Source organism: Mastigoproctus giganteus, chromosome 6, assembly GCF_048544385.1.
Source record: "Mastigoproctus giganteus isolate SK-2022 chromosome 6, ASM4854438v1, whole genome shotgun sequence".
Classification (NCBI taxonomy): domain Eukaryota; kingdom Metazoa; phylum Arthropoda; class Arachnida; order Uropygi; family Thelyphonidae; genus Mastigoproctus; species Mastigoproctus giganteus.
Window position 1 is genome coordinate 82,064,607 of NC_143580.1, and position 20,008 is coordinate 82,084,614.

The window sequence follows — 20,008 nt, forward strand, 5'->3', positions numbered from 1 at the left end:
CACCTTTATGGAAGCAAAAACTCTTTCCTTTACCCCTGATGGTGATTATATCTTTAAGTAAATCCCACATCAGTACATTGTGATCACTGCCACTTAGTGGTTCCTTTATCTGCAAATTCATAATACACGAATGATCACTGCTGATAATCGATCAAGAGTATTACCCTCTCTGGTTGCCTCTCGAACATGCTGCTGCAGAAAACAATCATCCAATAAATCCACAAAAGTCTTGCTAGTGTGTGAATGACCAACCCACAAGTTCCAGTCAGTATCTGGGAAGTTAAAATCCCTCATTATAAGACATTCTGATTTACTAGCCCACTCTATTTCTCTGTACAATTGTTCATTGTACTCATTCGAGTCATTAGGCCTATAACACACTCCTATTCTTATTTTTGCTTTCGCAGTGCTTATGTCACATCAAACTGACTCAACAGTGCACTGTTCCATCTATATCAACTGGATGCACTTCTTTTGATTTTATGTCTTTCTTAATTAACAGCATAACATCTCCTCCCTTCCTATCCTGTCTATCCTTTCTGTACACATTGTATTCCCCAAATTCCAGTTCTGCATTCCTTATATCTGTGTGACACCATGTCTCTGCTATCCCAACAATATCCGCCTTTGATGTCTTGACCAACACTTCAAATTTATTTACTATACTTCTAGCATTGGTATACATGCAAGTATACATGTACCTATTCCTAGTAACCCTGACACATCCCATATACCCACCTCTTTCACGATGACAGTCATCAGTCCCTGAAACCCCCAGCACTCCTCGTTCCAGGTCGCTAATTATTCTAATAGAAGTTGTGCAAGAATCGCAGGGCCTTCACCTCTGCCTGCGTCTACTTTTAACCTTTTAGTCTGTGAATCCCCCCAAGCTAGCAGTTTTCCGACCTACCTAGCACTGCCTCGATAGCATCAGCAAATATTCTTGCACCCTTTCTATTTTAATGTATCCCATCCCTGTAAAAGCACTCTCTCCTGTTAACAAGCACAGACCAGGATGAAAAAAACTTTTACCCCTTGAGTCTTGCACATTTCCTCCAGGGCTGAACTGATTGACAAGCCTCTCATCATGTACTCCCTCCTATCGTGTATGGGCACAATTGCAGACACTTTCAAATTTAATCCTAATTCATGACTTTTTTGCAATATTGACCTGTACTTGTTAAGTAAATCTGCAGATCTCCCATTCTTAATGTCATTGGTGCTAATGTGTACAACAATATCACCTTTTGTGCCCTTAAAAGATGACATATGCTTTACAACGTCATCAACTTTTGCCCCTGGCAAACATACCCTGGTCCTGTTCCATCTATCTTTTTTACACAATATATTCCCCATCTCCCTGACAATAGAGTCACCAACAATAACTAGTTCCTTTGGGACCAGCGCATTCTGCCTTGGAGATTACCGCTGTGTTGCCTGATACCCAGGAGTGAGCTCTGGCGTTGATTTGGGCAGCTGAGAGCTTTACGGGCCACACATTAATTTCTTCGAGAATTTCATCTACCCTACACCTCAAGCTCTCATAGACGCCCAGTAGAATGCTGAGTTGATGCCTAATTTCTAGACACTCTCTGTATCTGGCAAACACAAAGACATCCTCCTTGGCTAGATCATGTTCTGTTCCAGAGAGTTCGGCAAACATTTCACAAGTTGCACATTTTTTAGGCTGTGATACGTTGGAGAATTGCCCTCCTGAGTTCTCCCCTGAGTCGCAGCACTCCTGCCACTTTGTGCCCGTTGCTTTGCTGCTCTAGTCTGGGGCATGATATTTTAAATTAATAAGATCAATAAATTTAATTAATTAATTGTCAATACTATGCTATCTAATAGAATCCTAAATGCAGTGATGCGTATTATGCTATATAATTATACATTAGAACTGCCTAGTTACCACAATTAAAAATGTATATAATGACTTTAAGTTGGTTCTTTAAATTAAGAAATGTAGTGCAGCATGAATAATGAACATTTATATAAAATCATCAAAAATCAAAACATTTAGTAAATACTTTAAAAATGGTAACAGTTAAAAAGGAATGCAATACCTCGAGCCTTTGCACTGGGTCATCACAATCAACTGCCTTCTTTATCAGATGATTATATTCCATATATTCTGATATACGTTGTAAAAAACTAATTGGCTCATTAAAAACAACTGGCATGGTGATTTTTGATAATTCCTAAAGTAATTAAAGAAAATTTAGTCATTAATGTTACTAAACATAATAATTAAATTGGAAAATAATATATTATCTGTTAGGACAATGAACAAGCTTAAAAGCAATTTCTCTTGGAATACATACAAATCATTTAAACATTTTCCCAATCAAATCCTCAATCTAAAGAATATAAAGTATAACCAGTTAATTATTGTTAATCAATGAAAAAACTTTATAGTAAGTCTTAAAGTACCGTATTAATTCTGAAATCAATAATATGGCGATGGCTTAATTTATCAGTACTCACCCCAAATTATCCATGTATTATCACATTGAAGTTATAGAAAATGTAAAAATATTAAAATACAATTAATTAAAAATAGAAAAGTTGAGCTACATTAGTAATTTAAGATTAAGCCCAGAGGAAGAAGTGCACCACCCATTCCCCCGGTTGTCATTTATAAAATCACTATGTAAATAGAAAAACTAAAATCTTAAAAAGTTGTAACATAAGAGGTCAAGAGTCCAAACGATATACTATCGAACTATTCACCTCCAATTAGCTGAAAGTGTAAGCGAAGACAGAGTTTAAAAAGAAGTTCTAGGTCCCCATGATGCACTGCTTAGACACGTGGGAATTTAATATGTGCAAGATTCAATATTGGAGAAAAACTAACTGGTAATTTTGCATTTAATATTTCGAGTGAAGTGTTGTGACGGAACCATTCTATTGCTAGTTTCAAGTATTTTATAATTAGACTTTAATTTAATTAAAGTAATGGTGGCATCAACTAATGGATTTTGATTCTGAGCCTCTGTGTAGTGTAAGCTCAGTATTTGACTGATTGGTTCTGAAACTATTGTAATAGTAGTATCCTTGTGTATTCGCTGTTTTTGATGAACCATATTTTGTAGTGGTCCTGCCTATGCAGCAAGCGTCACTACCATTTGAAAAGATATACTATACTGTTAACGTCCTGTGTTTGGTATGTGTATGTTTCTTTATATTTATTGAAAGACGCACCTAATTTATTATAAGAAGAAAATATCATAGTGATGTCAGTGCCTGCGAACACTTTACGAAGTTGTCTGGCAAATCGGCTATTGTATGGGAGTACTATTTGGGTGCCTTCTGTATAATTTTTTTTAGCAGAAGAAGAAGAACAACAACTCTTTATTGCATACAAAATGCACATGTCGTACACAATACTCTTCACAGCTACAAGCCAGGGGTTTACAGTAAAGACTAAAGGTTATAGAGTCTAATACAAGGTTACAAAGGCTAATACAATATTACAGTACAGGCTAATACAATGTAATAAACAAGGATGAGATAGGAGAAAAAAAATATTATTACTAATTATACAAGTGTAGGAAAGCAAATGAAAAATTTACATATGAACATATATACACAACAGCATGTTATAATGTTAAATTATTCTCCAGGGAGCAGCCTTTTACAGTGCTGGAGTCATCTAAGCAGAAGCAGAAAGTTGGAACAATGTAGTGAGGGATCCATGGGAGTGATGGACAGGTCCTTGGGAGCAGTTTGTAATGTCCTGTGACGGGTCCTGAGAAGGAAGTGGATGGAGTAAGTTCTGCCTGTATTTTTTATCCAATTCGAACTTGTAGAGGTCGCCATCTAAGGAGTATATGTACTGCAGACTGCAGCATTTGCACAGGTAAAAACCAATTGGATAACTTTAACCGGTTTGGGGTGGCCTGAAGGACTGGATTGGCCCGAAGGCTTGGGACTGAGATCCTCCAACCGCAGTTAGCCCAGAAGTCTGTGTCCGAAATGATGCCAACCATCATTTTTACAGCAAAGACGAGTCTTCTCTCATGGATAATGGCAGGAATATTTTGTAGTGGTCCTGCCTATGTAGCAAGCGTCACAACCATTTGAAAAGATATACTATACTGTTAACATCCTGTGTTTGGTATGTGTATGTTTCTTTATATTTATTGAAAGACGCACCAAATTTATTATAAGAAAATATCAGAGTGATGTCGGTGCCTGTGAACACTTTACGAAGTTGTCTGGCAAATTGGCTATTGTATGGGAGTACTATTTGGGTGCCTTGTGTGTAATTTCTACAAATATTACTATTACGAGGACTGTTGATATTGTTTTGTACACACTGCATTGTGTTTTGAATTAAATGTGTGAGATAATTCCTAGCTGTGAACATTCTTGTTAAGTATTGCTATTCTGTGGTTAAAACTTGCGAATGACTATATTTAACAGCATTGTATATTTGATTGTCTAGTACGAACTTTTTTGTGTTGTATGAATGGTGAGAGTGAAAATGTAAATATTTCTGTGTTTTCTTTTTGAATGTCTTAGTCCTGAGCCTATTGTCTTTTTTGTATATGTATTGTTAAATTTAAGAAATTAATTAATACTATCGCCTTCCCTTTAGTTCAAGAGTGTATTTCGATCTGTTATGTACGGAGTTGAATTTTATTAAAAGGTTATCAATAATAGTTCTATTACCAATTAGTAACACATCATCGACATATCATATAAACAATTTGACTTTGGGAGGGGGGGAGTGGCTTAAGTATATGTTCCGCTGCAGCTAAGTTAATTGCTGGAACAAACTTCCATCTGTCGTTGTGGAAGTTGATAGGTTGAATAAATTTAAGGAGGAACTGGACAGGCATTTGGAGGGAATGGTGTGATTTTTTTTTTTTTTTTTTGGCTGATGCTGCATAAGCTCATACACTTGCTTTCTCGCATCACATGCCACTACTACTACTACTACTACTACCTCAGAAAGAGGAACTGAAGTACCTAATCCCATAAGGAGTCCATAAATCTGCTTGAAAATTTCATTTTGAAACCAAAAGTGTCTTGCTTTGATTAAGATAGAGACCAATTCTAAAATTCTGTTAATGCCAAGGGTAGTACGACTTGAAAGTGTGTTCTCCATTATTAATAGTTCCCATAATTTTTGTAATGTGTAGTCTATATTCATGTTAGTATAGAGAGAAACGACGTCATAATAAGCAAGTATGCCATTGTCTGATATCGTAACAGTATTAATGCATTCAAACACTTGGTTTGTATAGTGTAAATCTGTTTTGTATTTTGGTTTGTATAGAGTAAATCTGTTTTGTATTTTGGTTTCTATTGTTGTTTGTTGTTGTTATTTGGTTTTTTAGGAGCATTAGCAACTAAGGCCATATTGCTCTGGGGATATGCGGTGGTCATTTTCTGACCTTTCCGCATCCTCCGTATTTGGTGGGCATGGGCTCGAACCCCGGTCTAATCAAGAAACCATCAGGGTGCCTCCGTAGCCAGGTGGACAGGAGCCCACCTGGCTACGGAGGCACCCTGATGGTTTCTATTGTGTAAAATCCAATAGGTTCTTTCAGACAGTGAAACATATAAAATAGACAACACACAGGTTCATGGTTAAAGAACCAACTCAAGAGACTTAGTACGAGTAAAGAGATAAACTTACACACACTGCAAAATATTGGCATTCAGAATAACATTGTTTCACAGCATTGTAAAATTGCACAAACGAGGTATCTGTTACAACCCATCGTTCATTTAACAATTGGCTTTCGCAACTTTATCGTCGTTCTTCGTCAACATAATATCACCTTTAAGGAATTTTCAGAATTCAGGGTACACAATACAAACCAATTGTTTGAATGCATTAACACTGTCGCAATATCAGACAATGACATACTTGCATATTACAACATCGTTTCCCTCTATAATAACGTGAATATAGACTACACATTACAAAAATTATGGGTCTATTAACAATGGACAACACACTTTCAAGTTGTATAACCCTCAGCATTAATAGCATTTTAGAATTGGTCTCAATTAATCAAAGCAAGACACTTTCGGTTTCAAAATGAAATTTTTGAGCAGATTTATGGACTCCTTATGGGACTAGGTACTTCAGCTCCTCTTTCTGAGATTTACTTAGCTGCAGTGGAATGTAAAACACTTCAGCTACTCCCCCCGAAGTCAAATTGTTTATATGATATGTCGATGATGTGTTATTATTTGGTAACAGAACTATTATTGATAACCTTTTAATAAAATTCAACTTGGTACATAACAGACTGAAATACACTCTTGAACTAGAGGGAAGGCAATAGTATCAATTTCTTTAATTTAACAATACATATACAAAAAAAACAATAGGCTCCAGACTAAGACATTCAAAAAGAAAACACATACAGAGAAATATTTACATTTTCACTCTCACCATTCATATAACACAAAAAAGTCCGTAGAATACAACCAAATATACAATGCTGTTAAATATAGTCATTTCCAAGAAGATTTAACCACAGAATTGCAATATTTAACAAGAATGTTTACAGCTAGGAATTATCCTTCACAGTTAATTTAAAACACAATATCATATGTTCACAACAACATCAACAGTCCTCGTAATAGTAATATTTGTAGAAATTACACACAAGGCACCCAAATAGTACTGTCATACCATAACAAATTTTCCAGATAACTTTGTAAAGTGTTCACAGGCACCGACATCACTGTGATATTTTCTTCTTATAATGAATTAGGTGCTTCTTTCAATAAATATAAAGAAACATACACATACCAAACACAGGACGTTAACAATACAGTATATCTTATTAAATGGTTGTGATGCTTGCTACATAGGCAGCACCACTACAAAATATGGTTCATCAAAAACAGCGAATACACTAATGTACTACCATTACCATTGTTTCGGAACCAATCAGTCAAATACTGAGGTTACACAACATATACAGCCTCATAATCCATTAGTTGATGCTGCCATTACTTCAATTAAATTAAAGTCTAATTATAAAATACTTATATTTGAAAATCTAGCAATAGAATGGTTCCATCACAACACTTCACTCGAAATAATAAATGCAAAATTACTTTTCTCCAATATGGTTGTCTTGCACATATCAAATTCCCATGTGTCTAAGTAGTGCATCATGGGGACCTAGAACTTCTTTTTAAACTCCGTCTTCGCTTACACCTTCAGCCAACTGGAGATGAATGGTTCGAAAGTCTATCGTTTGGACTCTTGGCCTCTTATGTTATAACTTTTAAGATTTTAGTTTTTCCATTTACATAGTGATTTTATAGATGACAACCGGGGGAATGGGTGGTGTACTTTTTCTTCCTCTGTGCTTAATCTTAAATTACTAATGTAGCTCAACTTTTCTATTTTTAATTAATTGTATTTTATTATTTTTACCTTTTCAATAACTTCAATGTGATGGTACATGGATAATTTGGGGTGAGTACTGATAAATTAAGCCACTGCTATATTATTGATTTTTAGTTAATCATTGTTAGCATAGCATAGCAAGAAATAAAATTAATTTTATTTATTTCTTGCTATGCTTTGCTGGAGTCTGTGCCATCTCGTGCCCTAACACCAGTGGTATCCAACTAAACAATATGATACTTTGCCATGACTAAGTTGTGCATCTCACATTGCACAATGTAAAATTACATCTTCGTATTCAGATTCAATTTCTAAAAGAAACTGGAAACATTTGGTGATTAAAGCCATGTGATCTTATAAAATTTACAATTGAAATAACCACATTCATAACATGTTGGAAGTTCAATACTTTTCCATAAAGAGCTTCTTGATGCATAATGCAGTGAATGTGTGTTTTAAAATTTCATTTTAAGAATGATAACGTTTAAATACAGAGACTCTCCGACTTACGTAAAATAGACTTACGAAAATTCAACTTTACGTAAGTTTTGCCGGCCAGTGTAAACTTAAAAAAATCGTGGAAATGTATTTTGCATCCCATAGGAATAAATGGAGGTATCGTGAAAATATCGTAATGTGATTCCAATAACATGGTTTTTTTTTTTATAATTCGTTCCAAGCCCTTGGAAGTTGAAAAATTCGCTATATTATTAAGCTATTTATCTCTCTATAAGGTCATATTTATAATAGAAATTGCACTACCCTTTCATCGTTATCATATGTTCCTGTTATAAGAATAAATTTTGAACCCCTTTGTGATATTTTTCTAAAGCACATTTCTGGAAGTCACAACCAAAAAACAATAAAAACAATTTGCACTTTCCCGTTTATTGGGCTTTTCTGTTAGTGCATCTAATTATAAATGAGTAGTAAACTCGATCTTATTGCATTTGCAATAATACTAATAACTGCAATTGTGTGGGTTTTTAAGCTATTAAGGTGAAATGTGTTCCCATTCACTGAAATCTTCAATCATATAAAAAACAAATTTTCAGAAACTTCTCTTCATTCCTATTTAAGTATTACAATGATGAAGGGAAAGCGACCAACAAAAAGTGCAAGTGGTGGTAATGCCAGGAAATGAAACAAAATTGATTTAGAAATGAAAATGAAAACGATTAAGAAGTACGAAGCAGGACAAAGTTTGTCATCTATTGCAAGGGAATTATGTCTCGCTGCTTCAACAGCGAATACTATTTTAAGGGACAGTGCACGTATAAAAGAACCCGTCAAAGGATCAATGCACTTAATATCAACAGTAATCACAAAACAGCGTTCAGGTGCTATATTGAAGATGGAACAGCTGTTAATAATTTGGATGGAAAATCAGATTCAGAAGCGAGTGCCCCTGAGTCTAATGACCACTCAAACAAAAGCAACAAGTCTTTATAAAGATATTAAGGATAAGTACGACAAATCCCAGCCCAAGTTCATGGCAAGCAACGGTTGGTTTAATAGGTTCAAGCATCGCTCTGGTTTCCACAATGTTAAAGTATGCAGTGAAGTTGCCAGCGGCGATTCTGAAGCTTCAGAGAAATTTTGTGATGTGGTGGAAAAAATTATTGATGAAAACAGCACGAATTTTTGTTTTAATTATTTCAATGATTTGTCATTAAAATAATTCAATACTGGTGGATCAATGACACATTCTCTGGTAAATTATAACTTCTAGCAGAAATGGATTCTCTCATAAAATTTCTTCTCATTAATGTCTGATGGATATAATATCTAAAGTAGCAAGATGAGAAATAATCTCTGCAAATCATATTGTCTATGTACATATTTTAAAACTGAAAATTTTGGTTAATAATTTTTTACTTGAAATATCTGGGGAATTTTCACAATTTTTATATCCCTCTTCAATGGTAATTTTGTGGACCAGATTTAAAATGCCTATGCAAGCCACATATTGATGATCTCTTTATAGATCATCAAATTAGAAACTGTTTTGCATATGGCTTTGTCTTTATTGTCATCCCACTTGTCAAAATATCTCGAAACTCTGATCTACTCCACTTCCATCACTAATTTCCATAATGTAACTAAAGGTTAATTAAACAAATAAAATTGAAACAAAATTATACTAAAGTCTTATAAATATTAAATAGCCATTATTATTGCCTGTCAATATACAAAGTGAGAACAAAGACTCAAAAAAACATTTCAATAAATGTTCGTTTGAGATCATTATTTCAGAAAATTTTAAAATGAGGATTTGTGTGAATCTTAGTACACTCCTGGAAAAGGAATTCCCAGTTCCTAAGCACTAATATCAAATAAAAATATGCACTGTCAGCAAAAAAAAAAAAATAAACAAAAAAAAAAACCATAACTGATTAAGTTAAACAGAATTTCCCGGGTTAGGTTTATTATTTTATATGGCAAAAATAGCTTGTAAAAATGGATGATGAAAAGCAGGGGCTACATTACAACTCCATGAATCCTAAATGGCAGTTCTAACATTTTTGTTTGAAGACATGCAATATAGTTTGTGTAATTTAAAAAATTTCAGGCAGCTTGTTTGACTCAAAAAAATTCTATCAACAAGTTCATTACAGATTTACATTAAATAAAAATCCAGACATGCTTTCAAAAATGTTTCTAAGCATGCACATATATGAAAACAAACGTCTTGAGTGTACCTATATAATATTTTTGCCACTTGTTATTCATCAACTGGACAAGTCTAATGTCTAATGGTTTAAATGTATGGTGGAAATATCATAGCAAGGCCTTTTTGCTCTTCTATAGTTTGCCAGTCTCAGTGGGTATGCAGAACTTCCCCTGTGAGGTAAATTGGGGGGGGGGCATGCTTCTACAGACAACAAACATCAATCAGTACAGCTTTCATCAATGGTTGGTTGTATACTTAATAAACAAATTAATAAAAACATCCACTTTACCCTTCCAATGCATTGCTTAAGTATACTCCACACGCTGAAATCATTCCTAGAAAACATTGGGACTGGTAAGCGTGACCTAGAGATAAAGTAAAGAATATTAACAATAAATAATATAAATATGACAATTGGTAGAAATGTCTAAATTTTGCATAATCCAGTAATTCAAATGCATTGGTCACATATACAAGTTTAGGGACTGAACTAATACAGGTAGTTCTCAACTTTAAGAGTTAATTCGTTCCTAGTGTGCGCTCGTAAAGTGAGAATTTATTTCCCATAGACATAATATTAAAAATAGGGGTTACGTTATCAACAATGAAATTAGTTAGATAATTAGTTTATATTTAAACAATGATTGATTTATCCAAAGAAATGAAAACGTAGCCTGTAAAATCAAGCAAATTATGATAATAAAGAAATTATTTATGACTTACAAATGTTAAAGAATGTTTATTCTTCATCATCATCATCGACTAAATGCACACTCGTTGATCACTCATTATTGGCTCGGCACTCGTTGGTTTGTTGCACAAGGAGTCGTTGTCTTCAAAAATACTTCAATAGGCATTTATTTCCAAGATAATCTTCTCTTTTCTTTATAAATTTCGATAGCATGCATAATCATTTTTTAATGAAAAGCACAGATTGTAACTAACACGATTTGCGTGGAGTAACAAGTTTACGAAGCAAAAAAAAAAAAAAAAAAATAGGAATGAAGAGAAGATTCTGAAAATTTATTTATGTTTTTTATACGATTGAAAATTTCAGTAAAGGGCAAACACATTTCACCATAATAACATAAAAACCCAAACAATTCCAGCTATGGGTATTTTCACAAATGCAATAACATCGAGTTTACTACCCGTTTATAATAGCTTGCTCTAACAGAAAAGCCCAATAAACCGGAAAGTGCAAATTGTTTTTATTGTTTTATTGTCGTGACTTCCAGAAATGTGCTTTAGAAAAATATCACAAAGCTGTTCAAAATTAGTTCTTATAACATATGACAATGATGAAAGTATAGTGTGTTTAATGATTTGAATTGGTAATTAATACGATTTCCACTAAAAACAATCCTTTAGGGAGTTATATAGTGAAAATTTGAACTTCCGAGGTCATGGAATGAATTACCAAAAAACTGTATTACTGGGTTCACATTACGATATTTTCGCGATACAATGGGAATGGATTAATATCGTAAAGCGGGTTACACTGTATTGTATAGCTATGCGCGTGGTTTGAAATGTGGTATTTATGAATGTTTAACATTCATTTTTTGCAATTAATGTTCATATTTTCGATTTTGTTGATACTTAAAAAAAAAAAAAACTCGTAAACCCGGGAACTCGTAAAGCAAGGACTACCTGTATTTTGGAATTATGAAGCTTACGTCTTATGTGGATGGCTCCCCTTCATAGTAGTCTCCTGAACATAAACACTTCCAACTTCTGGAAATAATCCCGAATGTTTCTTTGGAATTACTAATATTTACTGTATCACAATCTGATAATTTCTTCAATCATTGCAAATCTGTGACCTTTCAAGGGGCCTTAAGCTTTTGGTTGTTGTTGATATGGAGGTTTGATGGCGCATAAGCTACTTTGGCTATAATGCGCCTATTCATTTATTATAAAAAGAGATGAAAAAAAGTTTCATAAATTCAGAATTGATTAAAAAGTCCAGTTTGCTTTAAGAAGTTGAAAAATTCGGAAATATCTGCATCATCTCCAATGAGATTCTCTAAAGTTATTGGTCTACGAAGATTAACCAGTGATAGCAGGGTTGAAGTTCTGTCTTGTTCATAGTAAGGACAGTCAATGAGAATGTGTTTAATACTCAGATTTATATTACAAAGTGGACACTGTGGCGGATCATTCCCTGTGAGTAAATAAAGGTGGGTCAGATAAGTATGTCCTATTCTTACCCTTGAAAGGACTACCTCTTCTCGTCTTGATGTGTGGACCCTGGAGCGCCAAATTTTTGGATCATGTTTAAATTGAAAGAGTTTATTATTAATTTTAGAGTGCCATATTGCTGTCCATTTTGACAGGCATGCAGCCTGAATGGTTAATGCATAGTCTGATGGCGGAACAGGGATATCAGTTAAGTCGAAGCTAGTTGGATTTTTTGCAGCTTTATCAGCCAGTTCATTGCCCAAAATGCCAGAATGAGCTGGAATCCAGCAGAAGGTGACCAGTTGACTGCGTTCTTCAATTTGTAATAATATGCTTTTTATTTCGTCTAGAACAGGTGTACTTTATCTAAGGAGTTACATAAAGCCAAAATTGAGCTGAGGGAATCAGTGTAAATAACAGATTTTAAAGCACAGTCAGAAGAGAGATTCTGTAAAGCTAGTTTGATTGCATATAATTCAGCTGAGAAGATACTGAATTCAGATGGCAAGGATGCTGAAATAACGGTATTTGGAAACACTGCAGCCGCTCCAACGTTTGAATTAGATTTAGAGCGTTCTGTATAAATTGGAGAAAAGTCAAAGTACCTTTGAATGTGAGCTTCGTGAAGTTGTTTGATATTTGATGTTTGTAAAATGTTCTTTCCCCATTGAGAGAGGTAAGTGTCACAGGTCGGTATAGGAGGTGGAACCCATGGTGGTTGAATACAAGTCGTTACCTGTTGTATGGAAAGGATGGAAACATTCCAAATTTGCATCAGTTCAAGAAGGCGAAGACCAGCTGGCTTTACTATGCTTGGTTTATTTCTGAAAAGGTTTTCTAATGGTGGATTGAACAGGTATGACTGAGTCGGATGCATGGCACAGCTTTGTATCTTGACAGCATACTTCAATAACAGTGTTTTCCTACGTAAAGTTAGTGGGGGTTCATGGGCATCAATGTAGAGACTTTGTGCTGGTGATGTTCTGAAAGCACCGAGTGAAAGTCTCAAAGCACTCAATCTGGCTGAATCATAGATGGGAGCTCCATAATCAAGACGGGATCTGATTAATGCCCGATATAGCCGAAGTAGAGATGTACGATCTGCGCCCCATGTTTGGGAGGATAAAGCTCTGAGTATATTTAACTTTTTTAGACAGGAAGTATGCACATTTTTAATGTGGTCTATAAAATTTAACTTATTATCAAGTGTTAATCCTAGAAATCTGATGCTATTAGTGACAGGGATGGAGACATTATAAATTTGAAGTTCAGAATCCGGATGAAGTTTGCGCTGTCTACAAAAATGGATGGCAACTGTTTTCTGCTGTGAGAGTCGATAGCCATTGATGCTGGCCCACTGTTGTATTTTATTAAGTGATATCTGGAGCTGCCGTTCAATAGACCTCATGTTTTGGGAATGGCAGGAGATGGAAAGATCATCTGCATAAAGGTAGGTCTCAACTGTATTTGGAAGATGATTGGTGATGGAATCTATTCTAAGAGCAAACAAAGTGGCACTCAGTACTGATCCCTGTGGTACTCCTTCTTCCTGTATAAACGTTTTGGAGAGGGCATGCTGGTACTGAACTTGAAACGATATAGTATGTAGGAAGTTCCGAACAAATATAGGAAGGTTGCCTCGCAGACCAAGAGAGTAAAGATCACTAAGTATGCCATGCCGCCAGGTAGTGTCAAAAGCCTTCTCGATATCTATCGAAACCATTACAAGATGTTCACATTTAACAAAAGCATTTCGAATGGCGAATTCAGCCTTGACCATAAGATCTAAGCATGACCTATTTTTACAAAAGCCATATTGGCTATGGCTCATTAGATGTTGTGACTCAATGATCCATACGAGTCTTCTGTGGACAATGTTTTCAAGGATTTTGCTCAGGCAGCTTGAGAGAGAGATCGGTCTATAGTTATAGGGGTTAGTTGGATCTTTTCCAGGTTTTAGGAATGCCAAAACAGTAGAGTGATGCCAAGAAGTTGGAAAAACATTTTCTAAAAATATACGATTGTAAAAAAACCAGAAGCAGGCTTAAAGCTTTGTCATCGAGATGTTGAGGCATGACATAATAAATCCCATCTGGCCCGGCAGCACCATTGTGGGCTGTTCTAATGGCATGCAGAAGTTCAGAGTATTGCAGAGGTTTGTTATATGGAAGAGTACGTGCGGTTTGAAATTTTATGGCATGCTTTTCTCTAGTGGTTTTAATTCGTTGGAATGATGTAGAATATGCTGATGCCGCTGATATTTCAGCAAAAGTATTGCCCAAAGCATTAGCAATATCTAAGGAACTGGATAGATCTTGCCCTTTCCAGGAGAGGATTGGAGAAGGTATAGTAGGAAACTTACCAGATAACTGTCTAATTTTTTCCATATAGTTTTCGGATCAGTGTTTCTGTTAAAGGTCGATGCAAAACGGGTCCAGGATTCTTTCTTGGCTTGCCTTTGTACAAATCGCTTTTGCTCTTAGCTTCTTATAATTAATGAGATTGGTTGTGGTTGGACATCGCCGAAATAAATTCCAGGCTTTGATTTTTGCTTTCTTTGCTTTTGTGCACTCGTCATTCCACCAGTAATTATAATGCTTGCGATCAGGGGGATTTGATAATGGTATTGTGTCCTTGGCCACTTTTAGGAGATGTGATGTAATCTGTTACATTATCAATATTCTGGAGCTGGATTTTTTCCTCGTCAAGAGAGATTGATGATCGAAATTTTGCCCAGTTTGCATGAACAAATTTCCATTTCCTCCGGAGCTTGTTTGAAGGAGTCTGTGATATTAAAACATTGCATATGATTGGAAGGTGGTCACTGCCCATTGGATCATTTAAAACGTACCACTCTATGGTTGGAAAGAGTATTGGAGAACAAATTGAGAGATCTATTGCTGTTGTTGTTGGCTTAGTTTTATTGGCGCATCAGCAACTAAGGCTATAATGCGCCAAAACCTTGTCATGAAAATGATAAAAATCTTTCAGTGACCTAACGAATTAGGTCACTAAGTCAGGGTATAAAAGCCACGTATAAATTGTAAAAGACGAATATCAGTAAACAAGGTAAAAATAATAAGATTTTTTAAATATGGTTAAAAAGGTTTACTGATTTCAGGAAACTAAAAATAGCAGACACGTGGTCATTGTCAGATAAAATCTGACTGAGTGTATAAGGCTCAGTCAGATGGTTAAAAGCGATAAAACGAGCATTACTAAAACTGGAACAGTCACATAAAATATGTTTAACGGATAAAATGGTGTCGCATTGCTTGCACATAGGAGGGTCATCCGCCCTCAGCAGAAACGAATGTGTCCTATGCGGAGTCGGGCAAAAACAACTTCCTCGCTCCGATTCCTGCGCAGACTGGACTGCCATGTTTGTATTAGAGGCTTTATTTGGTATAATTTATTTGTTCTCTCTCTATGCCATAGTTCTTGCCATTGGGAATATATCTTTTGGTGTATTATTTGCCTGTAGTCTGTATAGGGGACTGACAGGCAACGATTGTTAGTGGGAGCTGCTGATTTGGCTGCAGTGTCAGCCAAATCATTTCCCTTTATCCCAATATGGCTAGGAATCCAGCAGAAGCGGATATCAAATTTATATTTATGAAGAGAATATATCTTCTGCTGAACCCGAGAGAGAACTGGATGACAGTTGCGTCTCAAAGATAATAAAGCCTGTAATACACTCAAAGAATCAGAGTATATTATTAACCTTTGGCATTGAGAAGTTCGAATGTGATCCAAGGCTAACTCTATAGCATGCAGCTCTGCAGTGTATATGCTGGATTCAGGAAGAATCTGCTGAGATATTATAGTGTCCCGAAAGACAGCAGCAGATCCTACGCACGATTCAGACTTAGAGCCGTCTGTGAAGACGGGCAGGAAGTCGGAATACTCAGCTCGGTGTGCGGAAAAGAGCTGATGGTAGACAGATGACGAGGTCTCAGATTTTACCCATTTCTTAAGGGAGAAGTCGCACAATGGAGTATGAGCATGCCAGGGTGGAAGAGTCTCTTTTGGTGTTTGTGCAACCTTGTCTACCATGATGTTAAACTCTCTTAGTAGCTCTTGGACACGAATATCAAAAGGTCGGTTGGCACTCTGACGGGTATTGTACAAGTTTTCCCAACGTGGCTCAAAGACAGATGTCCACGTAGGATGGTCTGGCAGGGATTTCAACTTTAAAGCATAGCTTAAAGACAACTGCTTACGTCGAAGGGATAACGGTGGTTCATTTGCTTCGACGTATAAGCTCTGGACAGGAGATGTTCGAAATGCTCCAGTAGCTATACGGATAGCCTGATGGTGGACGGGATCCAACCATCGAAGGACACTGTCTCTAGCTGAGGAGTATACCTGGGCCCCGTAGTCCAATTTGGATCGTACAAGTGCACGATAAATACGTAGTAGGGTGCACCTATCTGCTCCCCAACGCGTAGAGGAGAGAGAGCGAAGAATATTTAGTCCCTTCGTGCACTTTGTACGAAGCTGACGAATATGTTCAAGAAATGTCAACTTTTTGTCAAACACAAGTCCCAAGAATTTTGTGCTTGACGCTACTGGAATAGCATTTTGTCCAAGCATTAATTCAGGTTCAGGATGAAGATTACGCTTGCGACAAAAGCGTACGCAAACGGTCTTCTCCGGCGAGAACCTGAAGCCATTAGCCAGTGTCCAGGAATTAAGGCGATCAATGGCTCTCTGCAGTCTTTCAATAACCCTCATGTTGCACGACTGGCAAAAAATGCTAAAGTCATCAACATAGAGGGCACTGTTTACAGTTGGAGGAAGTTGTTCTGTGATGGAATTTATTTTGATGGCGAAAAGCGTAACACTTAATACTGATCCTTGTGGTACTCCCTCCTCTTGGCTGAAGGAACGAGAGAGTGAGGATCCCACACGAACTTGGAAAGACCGATTGGCTAAAAAGTTTTGAATAAACACGGGGAGATGCCCTCTAAGGCCTAGGCTGTGCAAATCTTTTAAGATGCCAAATCTCCAAGTTGTGTCATACGCTTTCTCCATGTCAAAGAACACCGACACCAAGTGTTCACGTTTTAGGAAAGCATCCCGGATGGATGTTTCCAGTCTAATAAGATGGTCCAAAGTGGAACGGTTCCTTCGGAAGCCGCACTGGATGTTGGAGAGAAGGTCATTTGATTCTAAATACCAGATTAAACGAGAATTAACCATTCTCTCCAGGATTTTGCACAAACAGCTAGTCAGAGCAATAGGACGATAATTGGTGGTGACTTTTGGATCCTTTCCTGGCTTAGGAAAGGCGAGAAGGATTGCCTTTAGCCAGGAGTCCGGAAACTGCCCTTCAGTAAAGATTCTGTTATACAGAAGGAGCAGATAATCCATAGATTTTGATGAAAGATGTTTAATCATTTCATAATGGATGCCATCTGGTCCAACGGCACTTGCTTTGGAAAGAGCGAGGGCTCTTTTCAGTTCCAGAATAGTGAAATCCCCATTGTAGGAATAAATGCTCTTAGATTTAAAGTTAAGTGCCTGTTTTTCTATTTTATGTTTCAGGACCAGGAACTCTGGGGAATACGAAGATGTTGCAGAGATGTTAGAGAATGTTTCCCCAAGAGCATTGGCTATTGCAGTTGGATCTGCAATAGCGCATCCATTATAATCTAGGATTGAAGAAGGGTGTGATGTATATTTTCCCTTCATTTTCTGGATTTTATCACAGACTACCTTAGAGTTGGTAGACTGGTTAATAGATGATGTAAAACGGATCCACGATTCCTTTTGACTCTGACGGTGGATATATCGTGCTTTGGCTCGTGCACAAGCATAAGGTTGGTCATGGTAGGATATCGGCGGAATATCCCCCACGCTTTGTTTTGAGCCTTTTTTGCTGCTGTGCATTGTGAATTCCACCAAGGTTTAGGAAATGGTGGAAACCGGGCAGATGTTTTTGGAACAGCATTCGCAGCTGCTTGGACAATATTTTCTGTGATGTACTTAACTGCATCATTGATAGACTCTTGGCTGACTGTGCTAAGATCAAAATTTGCCTGATGTTGGAAGGCAGTCCAGTCAGCCTGATCAATCTTCCACCATGGTAACCTAAAAGGAAGACATGGTCTCCCACTGTGTAACAAGGTTATCATGGGGAAGTGATCGCTTCCATATGGATTCTCCTCCGCTTCCCAAGTGAGTGACGGGAGTAGAGAAGGGGAGCAGATAGAGAGATCAATGGCAGAAAAAGTACGGGTAGGCATGTGGAAGAAGGTGTTTGTTCCATTATTTAGAAGGGAAAGGTCATTGTCATTGAGCATACGCTCTATGACTCGTCCCCTTCCGTTGATGTTAGCACTACCCCACAGGGTGTTATGTCCGTTAAAATCCCCGAGAAGTAAGAAAGGGGGAGGCAGCTGCGTAAGAAGATCATCAAGGTCTGCCTGGGAGATGTCAATCCCAGGTGGCAAATAAATGGAGCACACAGTTAATAGAAATCCCACTGAAAGGCGAATTGCAACAGCCTCCATGCTGGTTGTAATCAGCAAGGGCTGCACTGGGGTCTGGTTACCCACAAGGATAGCCACTCCCCCATGTACAGAGCCATCCGCAACTCTATCCTTTCAAAAAACTGTGATGTTGTGCATGGTGGGATCATCATTTGCCTTTAGATATGTCTCCTGCAAGCAAAAGCAAACTGGCTCGTGCTTTTGCAGGAGGGCCTTGATGTCATCAATATTTCGCCGGAATCCACGACAATTCCATTGTAGGAATTTAGCCATTATTTTGGCTTGGTGGGTCCATCAGGCGGCTTCCGAGGTGCTGAGGGCTTACTTTTATCAGTCTTGGATTTGTCTTTTTTGGAGAAGAATGGGCGCTGTCTGTGTCCATTTCCTCCTCCGCAAAGAGTTCCAAAACTGAATCTTCGGTTACCTCCTTCTGCTCCACATCCATCTTTTCTTGGGTACTAGGGGGGACTTCCCCTTTCTTATTCTTTTCTTTCATAATTATCTTTGTTATTTGTGGAGCATTAGGAGGTACCGATATAGGAGTGGCAGCTGATTGGTCCTTTTGTGCAGGTTTTTGAGTACTTAAGAGATACTGCGCGATGGGAGTGAAAGACTCCTTTGGAGGAATGGTCATGTCCGTCTGAGTTCCGACGGAACATCTCCCTGCTACCTTCTGGGCGTAGGTAGGTTTGTTGATATTCAGGGGTTTGACCAATTTCCTTGCCTCCTGGTATGATATATTTAGCTCTGCCTTCAGCCGTTGAATCTCTTTTTCTTCTTTCCACCTCTGGCATGCTCGTGAGTAGGCCGGGTGTTCGCCTTCACAGTTAATACAGGTGGGTTTTGCGGCTGAACATGCTGTTGTTTCGTGGTCCTTTGCACCGCATCGAGCGCATGCAAGGACTCCACGGCAGGCCATTTGAGAATGTCCATACTTCTGGCATTTAAAACACCGTAAAGGGTTTGGAACGTATGGACGCACTGAACAGTTGATGTATCCAGCTTTAATCTCGTCAGGAGGTTTAGGAGAGTTAAAAGTCAGGATAACGCTCCTGGTTTTAACAATTTTTCCATCCCTTCGCGCAGTAATTCTCTTGACGGCAATGACTCCCTGTGGTTTTAATTCGGAGCAGATTTCCTCCTCGGTTACGTCGAGAAGGTCCCACTCCGAAATGACACCTCTGGATGAATTGAGTGTTCTGTGTGGTGTCACTGTTATAGGGATTCCTCCGATTGATGTTGTTCGGAGTAGATGTTCTGACT

At 37.4% G+C, this 20,008-nt stretch overlaps 1 protein-coding gene across 2 annotated transcripts in view; it reads right to left on the bottom strand.

Moving 5' to 3' along the window:
* Positions 1-20,008, bottom strand: part of LOC150084438 (oxysterol-binding protein-related protein 1-like) — a 707,041-nt gene that overhangs the window by 247,446 nt on the left and 439,587 nt on the right. For both annotated transcript variants that reach the window (XM_090376067.1, XM_090376066.1), the window contains 2 exons: positions 10,354-10,429; positions 2,067-2,201 (listed from right to left, as the gene is read on the bottom strand). In XM_090376067.1, the coding sequence (XP_090232193.1) occupies positions 2,067-2,201; positions 10,354-10,429 (211 nt within the window). The remainder of the gene's footprint in view (positions 1-2,066; positions 2,202-10,353; positions 10,430-20,008) is intronic.